Below are 13,483 nucleotides of genomic sequence, written 5' to 3'. Positions count from 1 at the left end.
ATGCATATTGTCCTGGCATTGAATCATTTCATCCACTGTGACCCACTCCCCTCACTACTTCTGTAAACAGTTTCTAATTCTATGATGTCCATCTCAACAATGTATCGTGCCTTGATTTGGCACAGCGTATCTTTAAAGGTGAAGCATGGCAATAGTGCAGCTCTGAGGAAGATTGAAGGGCAGGCCTGAGGTAACAAGCACTATGTTTCGAGGCATCCCTATTCCTCGTCAAAGAGCCTTCCAGAGAAACACTGTCCTCTCTGGAGACTGTGGGTATGTCCTGTCGGTATAATGTGTGATCTTTGCAAACATCTGCAAGAAATGTAAACAGATGTAATGAGGGTAACAGCAGGAAGCTTTGATGGCATGTGATGGAGGCACTATCTGCTCCTCTGTCTTTCTGAAGCATTTGATGCACTAATCTTTGAGTTGGAACAGCTTACAGGACAAGCAAACCTGCAAGCACAAGGGTAGGCCATTCAGCACTCCAGCATACCCAGTAATTACTTGGATCTTGGCCTATCTGTATCCTCAGACTGTTCCTCCTGCACTGTCACCTGAATATCACCAGCATTTTATGTTCAGGTTTATTGTCACTTGTCCCAAGATGCATTGATTTGTGTGCAGACTAGTAGACATCTCATAAATTGTGCAAGTAAGACCCAGTACATAGGGCAAAGTTACAAAGAGAGAACAAGGGCAGCATAATGTTACTATTTTGGTGTTTATTCAAGAGCCTGATAACAGCAGGTTAGAAGTTTTCCCTGAATCTGGTGGTTTATGATCTCCTCCTCATGAATTTCCTTCCTGAGAGGAGGGGTCATGAAGAGATTCTGGCCAGCATGGGATAAGTCTTTTAATATGTTGGTTATTTTCCAAGGCAGCGAGAGTTATAGATGGAGTCAATGGAGGGTAGGGGAGGTGGTCTGAGCCATATTCAGAATCCTCTCCAGTTTCTTGCTGGCTTGTGCAGAGCCATCCTGTCTCATGCAGTGATGCATCCTGATTGAATGCTTTCAAAAGTACACCTGCATAAGTTGTTGAGGGAAGTTTGGCTTTCAGTATTTTTATGTGTAGTACACTCTTGATTAACAGCTGAAACCTGTTTTCAGGAGGATAGAAGCCGTCCATACATCACCTCCAGTCCCACGAATGGAAAGGAATCTGTGGAGGAGCACTGGGTTGCCAAGAACCCGTATGATGTCCACTATGGTGATGTTCACTATTATAATTATAACAGAGATTGTTGGGACTGGACTCGTTTTCCAAAGCCAAGATTTGCATCAGAGTATGGGTTCCAGTCTTGGCCATCCTTTTCTACACTGGCGACGGTTTGTACCATACCCTGTGTCGTAATATTTGTGATAGCAGTTTGTCATTAGTTCACTTGAGTTCATGGTGCTACTGCATTTAACTAACAATCTCATTATATTAGCTTCATTTCGTGGTGTTATTGTCATGAATGCAGGCATCGAAACTAAGCATGCATCTCTTGCTTTCTGTTGAAAACATTCATCGAATCCCCATTGCTTTGAATGTTGAAATTTTTCTGGATGATTGCTGATTTGAACATTTATAAAGGATATACTCAGGTAGATTTCTGTTATAAAAGCCTTGGGAATCTAAAGTAATATGGTGGGAGAGGGCGGTATTAGTATCCCCCCCTCATCCCACAGTCTGAGGAGCCAGGCAGCGAGCTGCTCACCTGACCACTGGCAGTGTCAGTCCGCCAGCCAGGCAAGCTCCTTAGGGGAGAAATCCCGGGTCTCGGTAGTCTCCGAGGGTACCCTGGCACACGCCCCGGCTGCCCCCTCCTCATTGCCCCTCTCTTCTCCACAGAGGACCTGGGACCATGTGGTGACGGGTCAGGCTTGTGAGGGCTCAGCAGTGGGGGAAACGGGACAGTTGTGGTAGGACCCTGGCTCCCCAGGCATCCCATCCTCATCACTCTCCATCCAATGTCCCTATCCCCAAGCCAAGCGTCCAGCGGGCTCTAATTTTAATTGGGTCGGGTTGCCAGCCTGACCTACAGGCTGCCTGAACCTGCTGTAGCCACACCAGTTGGCACACGACCTTGGTGCCTCTGGTCTCCAGGTCGCTCACTCTGCCTTGGGCAGCAAGAAGTGCCTTCTGCAGTCTGCTGCAGGTCTGTCCCAGGGCTTCTGTTTCCCTGTCCTTTTAGTCAGAGACAGTCTGCAGCTTTTCCAGGAGCTGATTGGTGATCCCTACCTGGCGTCTCAGCAGTCAGTAGACACTCTGACTGTCCCTTCCCTTGGGAAACCCCGAATCTTTCAGGAGGGCTACCACGTGGTGGCCCATTCGCTCGTCATGAAGGTCCATCTGCTCAGACCAGTCCATAGGTTCACTGAAGTCAGCCAGCATGCTGGCCAGACTTCCAAATCCCTCACTATTGTCAGCCCACCTGGAAATTCTGTCTTTGGGACCATTACTGGTTTTCCTTCCCCGTTCCAAATCATCCCTCTCTGATTTGTCCTTGGGATCTTGCTTGCAGCGCCAAATGTTGTAAGGGTTTGTGGGTCCCACAGGTTAAGAACCAGACCAAAGTCGAGGTACAAAGCACACGTTTATTTCAGGAATGCAAATGGAACAGCAAGGTCAATATGCGAGGCAAACCTATACACACATGCACAATAAGCAAGGGGTCAATGTAGACTTCAGATAGCGAGGGAGAGATCGACAAAAGACTGGGGAAATTACATGAATACACACATTCAACAGTCAGGATCAAGGTGATACTACATGCCCCACCCTTTGACTGGTACGGACACGGCTCTTGCTACCTAACCTCGGGACTTACCCCAACCAGTGCGAAAGATGCTACTTACGTGCCATGAAGGGTCAAAAAGAGATGGAACAAAGGTGCACGTAGCCCTTTATAGTTTTGCGGGCAGTATTGGGGGCCCAATCACTCGGGGCAGTCTGGGCCCTGTTGGCTGCTGTGGCCTTTGGCTCGAAGCCAAGTGCAGAGGCTCAGCAGGGGTCAGCTGAGGTAATTCACCTGGGCCAACTGGGTGAATGTCAGGGTTGAGTCTGGGCAGGTTGCCTGTACTGCAGCACCCAGTGATTTTATATGGGCCAATTGCAAGGGTCACCTTGATGGCTAGGGGTGAATCTTTGACCTTGATTGGCAGGTAGTGTGTCTTCTGAACAGGAGCACAGAAACACTACCAGGTGGAGAATGCTGCCTCTCCATTACACTGTTCCATACACCCACCAACCACCCTATGTGTAAAAAAAAAATTACCCCTTGGTTCCTGTTAAATCTCTTCTCCCCTCACCAACCTCCCCCCCCCCCCCCCCCACTTAACCATTTGGACTCTGTCCCTGTTTTCTGGGACTGGTTTTGTAGCCAACCACCACTAGTTGGTTCATACTAATTTTTATACTGTTGTTTACCCATGAACCCAGTCTGGAGTATATATTATGAAAGGCTAAAAATGGCCAGAATCTAAAGGGTTAAACCTCTGGTTACTGATTCCCCTACTCTGGGCAAAAGACTCTCTGCATTCACCTCATCTGGTCCTCATGATTTTGTACACCTCTATGCGATCACCCCTCATTCTCCTGTGATCCAAGGAATAAAGCCTGCATCTGCTCATCCTCTCCCAAAAGCTCAGGTTCCTGAGTCCTGGCAACATCATCGTAAATTTTCTCTGCATCCTCTCGAGCTTGACAACATCTTCCTATAGCACAGTGACCAAAACTGAACACAATACTCCAAATGGGGCCTTGCCAAAATTTTTTATAACTACAACATGACCTCCCATCTTCTATACATATTGATTCCTGAAGAGTCCCATTTTTCTCTGGTTACCCTCTTTCCCTTTATGTATCTATAAAATCTCAGGTTTATCCTTAATATTATCTGCCAGAGCTATCTCCTGTCCTCTTCTTTCCCTCCTGATTTCCTGTTTTAGCTTGCCCTTAGTTTCTTTAACTCATGGTCTTACCTCTCTCCATAACTATCTTAAACCTAATAGAACAATGATCGCACGGGGAGTCACGTGATGGAGTAGTGGCCGGACGGTGAACTCCAGCCCTCTCCAGAAAAGTCGGGAAAAACAAAGGAAAATACAAAGGCACAAAAATAAAAATTAAAGAAAAGTGAGTATAAAGGTGGAAAGAAGATGGCGACGAAAAAAGAAAAATCGAAATCAACGGTAAGAAGAGAGGAAGAGAAGACAACGGAAGAAGGAGAAGGCCTTACCTGCTCGAAGAGCCCCGCGGTGGAGAGAGAAACCCGCTCCCTCAGATCGGTAAAAAGTGGACTACAAAAATGGCTCGCTGAGCCGAGTAAAAGTGCGCAACCGCGCATGCAAAAAAACACACCGCCGGGAGGGGTGACCAGCTGGGGAGTCGATCTCCACAGCCGGCAATGACAGCTGCAGAACACCTGCAGCAAGAGGAGAACATAGAAGGCAACGAAAACAAGAAAGAAGAAAAGGGCAACAAAGAAACAACAGATGGCCAACCCAGAGGAAGAAGAAGAGGAAGAGTACAGTGAAATAGAAGAAGGGAAAGGCAAGATAAAGGATATACTTTCTCTTATTAAAGAATACATGGAGTCATTTAAAGAATGGCAAGCGCAAGAATTTAATGATTTAAGAAGAAGAATAAACAATACAGAAGAGAAAATGAATAAAATAGATATGACCTTAACAGAAATGGGAAAGAAAATGGACAAGATGGAAGAGCGGGAAGCAGCAGTAGAAATGGAGGTAGAGGACTTAAAAAAGAAATTAGAGGAATCTAATAAAAAAGTTATAGAGACACAAGAACTGTTAGCTCAGAAAATAGATATAATGGAAAATTATAACAGAAGAAATAACATAAAGATAGTGGGCCTTAAGGAAGATGAAGAAGGCAAGAATATGAGAGAGTTTATAAAAGTTTGGATCCCCAGGATCCTAGGATGTCCAGAACTACAGCAAGAAATGGAAATAGAAAGGGCACATAGAGCATTGGCCTTTAAACCACAACAAAGGCCAAGATCTATTTTAGTAAAATTCCTAAGATATACTACAAGAGAAAAGGTACTGGAGAAGACAATGGAAAAAGTAAGAGAGGGCAACAAGCCACTGGAGTACAAAGGGCAAAAAATCTTCATTTATCCAGATATAAGTTTTGAACTCCTGAAGAAGAGAAAGGAGTTCAATACAGCAAAGGCGATTTTATGGAAGAAAGGGTATAAATTTATACTAAAGCATCCTGCGGTATTGAAAATATTTATTCCAGGACAACAAAACAGACTATTCTCGGATCCAGAGGAAGCACGAAAATTTGCAGAACAATTACAAAATAGACTGAGGGATGAAGACGAAAACGATCTTATGGGAAGAAAAAAAACTATTCTCGGATCCAGAGGAAGCAAGGAAATTTGCAGAACAACTACAAAACAACCAGAGAGATGAAGATATGTAATAAGAGTAAAAATGACCACGATTTATATGTATATGGGTAAAGAGGTATATGTGTGTATATGTATAATGTGCATACATGAATGTATCCGTATTTAGAGGAAAATATAGATAGTATAGACAAGAATTAATAAGGGAAGGAAATGGAATAGAGGGAATAAGGAGGGAACTAAAAGCGTGACCTTTGTTACATATGAAAAGTGAAATCTTTTCTGGGGGGGGCTGGGTGGGGAGGAGTTGCGGTCACTGCAAAATCAGCTGACGCTTGCGAGTGAATTCGCAAATCCAAATGGAGAGGGGAGATGTGGTTGTCCGACAAGGGATAAAGGACAACTCAGGAGGGGAAGGGGAGATTGGGATAGAACAATGATTGCTGATCCCCAAAGGCTCATCCACAAACACTTCATCCACTTGCCCTTCCTAATATCCCAAGATTAGATCAAGCTTTGCCCTCTCCCGTGTAGGACCCTCTACGTATTGCCGGTGGAAACTTCCCTGAACATATTTGACAAATTCCACCCCATCTTTACCTTTTGTATTGACTTTCCCATTCAATATTTAGAAAGTTAAAATTCCCTACTATGATGGGATATTTTCTCCCCTAATTCCCATTGACTATTTGAGGGCCTGTATTGCACTCCCAACAAGGTGATGATCTCTCTTTTTCCCCTCAACTCCACTCATACAATCTCATGAGCCAACCTATATGTAATGTCATCCCTGACCATTGCCGTTGATCCAGCAGATTGTTTTATGCCCTGGATTCCAGCATCTATCTGCCATTCCTTGAGTCTTGATATTAACATTAAATTGTCTGATAAGATTGTGGCATTAGTTGTCCTGGCTGAGGTCTGAGACTGAATTTGCCACTGGTTCAAGGTTGGGCCTTGAGCCCTCTGATCAATGGTTCCCCTTAATGGTTTAATGAAAAGAGGCGAATGAAGAGATTCTGATCCCATTTAGGCTATTCTATTGCTAACTGGTTGGAAAATCTTTTTTTTCCTTTATTTAAAAGTTTTTATATCAAAGGAAAAATTGGTCTCGCCACAAATTTTAATCTGAGCATTTTAAAGCAGAGGAGTGATCAGGAGATTGGGAAAATGTTGCATCAGGGAGGAAAATCATGTGCATTTGACATTCCTACCTTTTGTTGATTAGATTTCTTCTGCTGAAGACTGGAAATTCAATAGTTCCTTTGTTGATCACCGACAGCATCTGTCTGCTGGCAACGAGATACTGCTGAACCAAATCCAATTTCACTTTAAACTTCCACAAGGAGAGGATTCCCTGCAAAACTTCAAAAACACACTTTACCTTACTCAGGTAAAAACATCGACTCTTGTTAGAACTGTTACTGTGATGTAGCAGAGTAAGTTTGTGTTTAGAAATTCCTAAGCTCAAGTTTATTTGGCACATTATGTGTGGTACTGTGAGAAGGGTAGTCTAACAGGTCAACTCTAACATGCATACAACTATGTAAAGTAGGAAACAGAGCAGTCACAGAATGTAGAGCTTTAATGAGAAAAATCAATTAGTACAAAGCAAGGAGATATTGTGGAGTTCATTCAGGAGCCCTAAGGTTTCAGGGAACAAACTGTTTTTAAATATAATGGTGCATGATTCACATTCTTGAGCCTTCGCCAGGAGGGAGAAGAGAGTGTGTCTGAGGTGTGATGGGTCCTTCAGTATGTTGACTGCTTTTCGTAGGTAGCAAAACATGCAGGTGGAATCCATGGAAGGGAGGGAAGTTTGCGTGATGTTCTGAGCTGTATTCACTGCCTTCTGTAGCTTTGGCTGATCTTGGCCTTATTTCTGTTATCAGAATTGTAAATACAGAATTGGTTTCTGAGATTGCATTAGAAACACAAGTTAAAGTGATTTGTCACACTGTGAGTCAGATCTCAACACTCATTGGTATATTGTGTTCAGAAAGAAAATCATGAAAGTGAGAATATCAGGCTTTCCCAGCAGGCTTTTCTGTAGTTTTGTCAGAATTGAAATGGTCATATCAATTCCTTTGCTAATTTGGTTGCATAAAGTTCCAACCAATTATGAATCTCAATTCTTTGTTGCCTGTAGTGGGGCTTAATCCTGAACAAGCCATAACAGGGGTGGCTGAGCAAAGCCTGGGGAACTGACAGTTTTTTCCACAGCTGGGTGCATGCTAATTAGCAAATAGTGGGACTGCCCTGAAGAAGCCAGATCACCTTTGCACTGCACATGGGCTTGTTTACAGCACAGTGCAGGCAGATTGATCTTTTTTTATGTAGGTTTATTTCTATAAACTTACTCCACATCAATCAAACCCTTCTTTCCCTCACAGCCCTTAACCCTTTTGCAGGCTGGATATGAATTGTGTCCCTGTGCTGATAAACAGAACTATTTTAGTGGGAGCTGACAGTTTTTTGTAGATTGAGGCTACTTTGAACTTGTGACTGAATCTCTTGATTTGACAACATTGAGGTGTTAAAAGTGTTCTCCTTTGCAAACAGGTGATGCAGGCCCAGTGCATAAAAGTGCAGACGGAATTCTATCGGCGGAGTCGGAGTGAAGTCACTGATGGGCGAGGTTTGACAATGGGCACATTGTACTGGCAACTTAATGATATCTGGCAGGCCCCTTCCTGGGCTTCCATTGGTATGGATCTTTCAATAACAAATATCTGTGGTCCTCTTGAGCCACTGCTTGGACTATAACTGTTCTCTTGCCATGAAATAAGATAAAGCTGTTGAATGTTTGAATGTCAAAGAGATGTTAGTACAGGTGATGTGAAATATTAAACTGAGTAGTTTTCCCAAGGTTGGATGAGGGATGAGGAAGGAAATTATCCATTCCCATAGCACTTGATCCAAATGTGCTGTTCAGACATTGAGGTACTTTTTAAAGTTGAGCCACATAATATTGGATGAATTACAGCAGCCATTGGCACAAAGCAATATTTTAATGATCAGATATTATGTCTCAGTGGTGTGGCCTGGAGCTAAAATATCAACAGTACAGCTGTGAGGATTCTCAGTACTGAAATGTATAAGGTTTTTATTCTCCATGAGGACTGCACCTTTCTCACACAGTGGGTGGCAGGTATATGGAACAAGCTGCCAGAGGAAGTGGTAGAAGCAGGGTCAATAGTAACGTGTAAAAGACGTTAAGACTAGGACATGGACAGGAAAGTTTTAAAGGGATATGGGGTGTGTGGGACTGAATGATCTGTTTAGCCAGCATTCTAGGAGCAAAAGAAGCAGGACATCTAGTGTCATGTACAACATACCTTATTTGATGGCATGTTAGACGCACTGTTTCTCAACAAATGGCTCAAAAATATTACCCCAGTCTTGTATGCAAAGTTGAAATTAGGGTGATAATGGTGAGTAATGTCAACAGTGATCATTGCTGCTGTGTGGCTCACTAGCATCACCGCTATCTGTCCTATGTGCTGGTGGCGGGCCTGTCAGGATACTCTCCCAGCAGTTTGCTGTCGGTCCCCACACTGTTCATTGTTGTTGTGTTGAGAAAGTGTCAGGTTCGAGAGAAACAAGTCTGGACAGAAGGGTTTCCAATCAAACGTTACTGTTATTAACACACAGCACACAACAATTTATAAAAGAGCATGGGAAAATCTACTGCAAGTATTGATCTACTTCAGTAGATTTCAAACTTTTTCTTTCCACTCACATACCACCTTATGCCATAGGTGCTTTGTGATTAGTAAAGGATTACTTAAGTTGGTTTGAGAAAAAAAGGTTGAGAACCATAGCTCTAGACCCAATTGTTACTGAAATATTGTGGTTGAGAAAAATTGTCGTTAGCCCATTTTCTTTGGAGGTATGAAACAGTGCACATAAGGAGTCAATTAGGTATGATTAAAACAGTGATTTTCAAATTTTTTCTTTCCATTCACATACCACCTTAAGTAATCCCTTACTATTCACCACTATCTATCATTGGGGGGGGCTCAGTGGTGGGCTGTCAGGGCAGGGTGGGGGGGGGGCAGACGGTGGCAGACTGTTCAAACTAGGTCAAACCCACATACCAGCTGACTCACAGCACAAGCTGAGAGTGGAGTGGTGGATTCATTGTGGGTGTTGGATTTTTATTATACTGCCACTTCTTAACACTCTCCCTTAATATCTGAAGGTCTGTCAGTGACTGTCTTGAATACTTTCAGTAGCCGTGTATTCACATCCTTCTTCTGTAGTGTTCCAGATTCAGTACCCGTTGATAAATACTTTTTATCTTATTCAAGCCCTATTCTGAAAGACCAACAGCCATCCCACATCTGTCAAAACCATGAACTATGTACTTATGAATGAAATCATCTCTCATTCTCCTCACAGCAACACACCTAACAAAACAGTGAGACTCGTAGAGGATGTATCACTATTTCATCACCAGCTCATTTTATCTTCAGCTCCAGGCATTTCATCTACAGCTCATTTCAGAAGTCTGCATTTATGGGAGCATGCATAGACATCCGAAATAGGATAAACCCCAAGTGCCTGCTGGTCAGGTATTCCCTAGTGAACTACTCGCTATCAGCTAGATCGACTCTGCCTTTTACCTTTGCTGTATAATTGCAGGCCGCCAGGAGAGAGCGGGATAGCGGTATTTATTACTAAAAAAGATTTTTCCTGTTGTCCTACTTGCATGTTTTAAATGCTTACCCATAAATACATTTTTTACAAAATACGGTATTGTAGCCACACTACGAGTTCCAGCGAACCAGCTGCCAAACGCCAATGAATCACAAAGCAGAGACATCATCGGGGTGCGTGATGCGGGGTTTTAAAAAGGTTGTGTCTGTAAAGTAAAACAGTTTTGTTTGAACTTCCTCTAAACTGTGGCTTGTTATTCTCTCCTCTCGAATTATTCACTGCGACATCAGTAGCTACAATTGGTGACCCCAGTGGGCCAAAAACAAAATTTTGGACCAGTGATGGAGAGCACAGCAGTATCCCTCGAACTGTCTGTCTTCTGAATATTGCAACCTAAAGTTTGGTTCGGACAGGCAGAGGCACAATTCCACATCAGAAAAATAGTAATCCGATGCCACCAAATATTACCATGTGTGGTGAGTGCCTTGGACCAGGACACAGCCGGTCACGTTGTGGATTTCCTTCAGGAACCACCACTGCACAGCAAGTATGAGGCACTGAAAGCACTCTTCTTGCGTATTTATAAGCTCTCCAGGCCTGAGCAAGCTGTGTGGCTCCTCTACATCAATAACTTGAGAGATCACGCCCCTACAGAGCTTTCGGGTAACATGTTGCCACTGGTGGATGGCCACAAGCCGTGTTAGCTCTTTGAACAGCTATTTCTAGAGCATTTGCCAGTAGACATCTGCCTCATGCTAACCAATGAAGATTTCAACAACCCTCAAGCAGGCAGACATCCTGTGGTGTACGAAGCAGCAGGGTGTGAAGCCCACCAAAATAAATGCGCGTTACGCCCAAGGCACTGAACCTTCGAGTCCCAATGATGAGAACACAGTCTCCACTGGACAGATGTGACTCAGAGACTAGCAGTTGGTGCTTCTATCACCAACGTTGTGGGGTGCTGGTGCCTCCAAATGCCTCCTCTTTGTGGTTTCTTGGGAAACTCCCAGGCCAGCTGTCGATAATGGCTGGCCACCAAAATAGCCTGCTTTATGTCTGGATTGAGCTCTCAAGATGAAAATTCCTAGTAGACACTGGTTCAGAGATTAGTGTCCTTCTTCAGGGTTCGACACTCATACCAGAGAAGCAGGTCCCAATCCCACAGTTGTAAATAACAGCACTATTTGTGCATACAGGTCAAGGATTGTGGCTGTGAAATTCAACAGCAGCAAATTTACATGGAGGTTCATTCTTGCCCTGAATGTTGCTGGGAGCAGACTTCCTCTGTGCCCAAACCCTAATGCTAGATATGAAAGGGAGCCACTTGGTGGACAGTACGACTTACCAAACCTTCCACCTCGGAGATTCAAGGTTACCTGCCCCACAGTCGCACGCCCTTGAAAGTACAAAGAATGAATTTGCCAGAATCCTCGAAGACTTTGCTAACGTCGTCACTCCCCAGTTCTCCACTGCTACTGCGAAACATTGTGTGAGCCACCATATTTTGACCCAAGGACTGCCTGTATATGCCAGAGCTTGTTTTATAATTTTTTATTTTTCACACTATGAACCATATTAACCAAAATACACACAAACATTTCCCTCTTGAATGTGCACAATGTCATTTTCTCCCCTTTCCCCCCCCTCCCTTCCCTCCCTCCTTCCCAACCCATTAAAGGTTCAACATATACAATACAATAAACATTAAACAATGTCATCACACAATGAAAATAAACAAGAAAATTGTGTCATCTACTTTTACACACTGGGTCAGTTCATTTTGTCGTCTTCTCATTCTATCATTTTCGGGGGTGGAGGACCGCGGTAGGTCCTCTCTGTTGTGTTCCATGTACGGTTCCCAAATTTGTTCAAATAATGTGACTTTATTTTTTGAATTATATGTTATTTTTTCCAATGGAATACATTTATTCATTTCTGTGTACCATTGCTGTACTCTCAGGCTCTTCTGATTTCCAAGTTGACATTACTTATTTTTTTGCTACCGCGAAGGCTATCATAATAATTTTTTTTTGTGCTTCATCCAGTTTGAGGCCTACTTCTTAACTTCTTATATTACTTAGAAGAAAGATCTCTGGATTGTTTGTGATTTTATTTAATACCTGATTTAGATCTTCCCAAAACTTTTCCACTTTCTCACATGCCCAAATTGCATGTACTGTTGTTCCCGTTTCCTTCTTACATTGAAAACATGTATCTGATACTGTTGGGTCCCATTTATTTAACTTTTGGGGCGTGATATATAGCCTGTGTAACCAATTATATGCCAGAGCTTGTTGACTGCCGCCTGAAAAGTTGCGCCTTGTGAAGCAGAGGTTTGCTGAAATAGAGTTAGGCATTATAAGTAGGTTAGATAGCCCATGGGCATCACTATTGCATATGGTGCCCAAAGCCATGGGAGGCTGGAGACCCTGCTGCAATTACAGATGGCTAAAGGACGCAACAACAGCAGATCGCTATCCTGTGGCCCACATACAAGACTTTATGGCAAATCTTTACGGGGCCAGGATTTTCTCAAAAATAGATTTGGTGCATGATTACCACCAAATCCCTGTTAACCCAGAAGACGTGGCTTATTTGAATTTTTGTGGATGCCCTTCGGACTGAAAAATGCTGTGCAAACATTTCAGTGCCTGATGTACGCAGTGGGGTGTGGCATGGACTTCATTTTCATCTACTTAGATGACATCTCACCGCCAGCCACACCCATGAAGAACAGTCAAAGCACCTGCGTTTATTCCTTAGCCGCTTGCGAGAGTTCGGGCTCACAGTTAATCCAGCAAAATCCCAGTGCAGACAGTCAACCATCAAATTCTTGGGACACAGAATCACATGCAAGGGTGTGGTTCAGTTACCCACTAAAGTGGAGGCCATCTCGAGATTTCCAAAGCCATCAATGCTCAGGGGTCTCCAAGAGTTCCTTGGGATGGCAAATTTTTACCACCGTTTCGTTCCTGCTGCGACATGTCATGAAACCTCTTTTTGACCTGATGTCACAGGTAAAAAGGAACTTTGCTGGATGGAGACAACTACAAGTGCCTTTCGGGAGACTAAAAATGCACTAGCAAGCACAACCATGCTGAGTCACCTGTGTATGGACACACCAACTGCCTTATCAACAGATGCATCTGACATGGCCGGAAGAAGAGTGCTAGAACAATACATGAGCAAACAATGGAAGCCACTAGCATTCTTCAGCCAACACTGCCACACAGATAAGAAGCTGCTGGTGATCGGGCACTATTGGTACTTCCTCGAGGGCAGAAACTTTACAGTCTTTACAGACCATAAAGCATTGATTTTCACTTTCGATAAAGCTTCAGACCCTTAGTCAGCCTGTCAGCAACGTCACTTATACTACATTTCAGAGTTCTCTACCAAGATAGACCACACCTCCAGAAAAAGGAATGTGATGGCTAATGCTCTCTCCCATGC

General features: G+C 43.6%; 1 protein-coding gene across 4 annotated transcripts in view; it reads left to right on the top strand.

Moving 5' to 3' along the window:
- The window catches only part of manba (mannosidase, beta A, lysosomal), a 131,896-nt gene that overhangs the window by 65,342 nt on the left and 53,071 nt on the right, over nt 1-13,483 (top strand). For 3 of the 4 annotated variants that reach the window (XM_069926077.1, XM_069926076.1, XM_069926078.1), the window contains 3 exons: nt 1,113-1,331; nt 6,597-6,761; nt 7,931-8,075. In XM_069926077.1, coding sequence (XP_069782178.1) covers nt 1,113-1,331; nt 6,597-6,761; nt 7,931-8,075 — 529 coding nt within the window. Of the gene's footprint in view, nt 1-1,112; nt 1,332-6,596; nt 6,762-7,930; nt 8,076-10,320; nt 11,887-13,483 lie in introns of those variants that run through there. The other variant, XM_069926079.1, reaches the window with a different exon arrangement.

Source organism: Narcine bancroftii, chromosome 3, assembly GCF_036971445.1.
Source record: "Narcine bancroftii isolate sNarBan1 chromosome 3, sNarBan1.hap1, whole genome shotgun sequence".
Classification (NCBI taxonomy): Eukaryota; Metazoa; Chordata; class Chondrichthyes; order Torpediniformes; family Narcinidae; genus Narcine; species Narcine bancroftii.
Note: the sequence above shows the minus strand (reverse complement) of the source record. Positions and strands in the feature narration are given on the sequence as shown.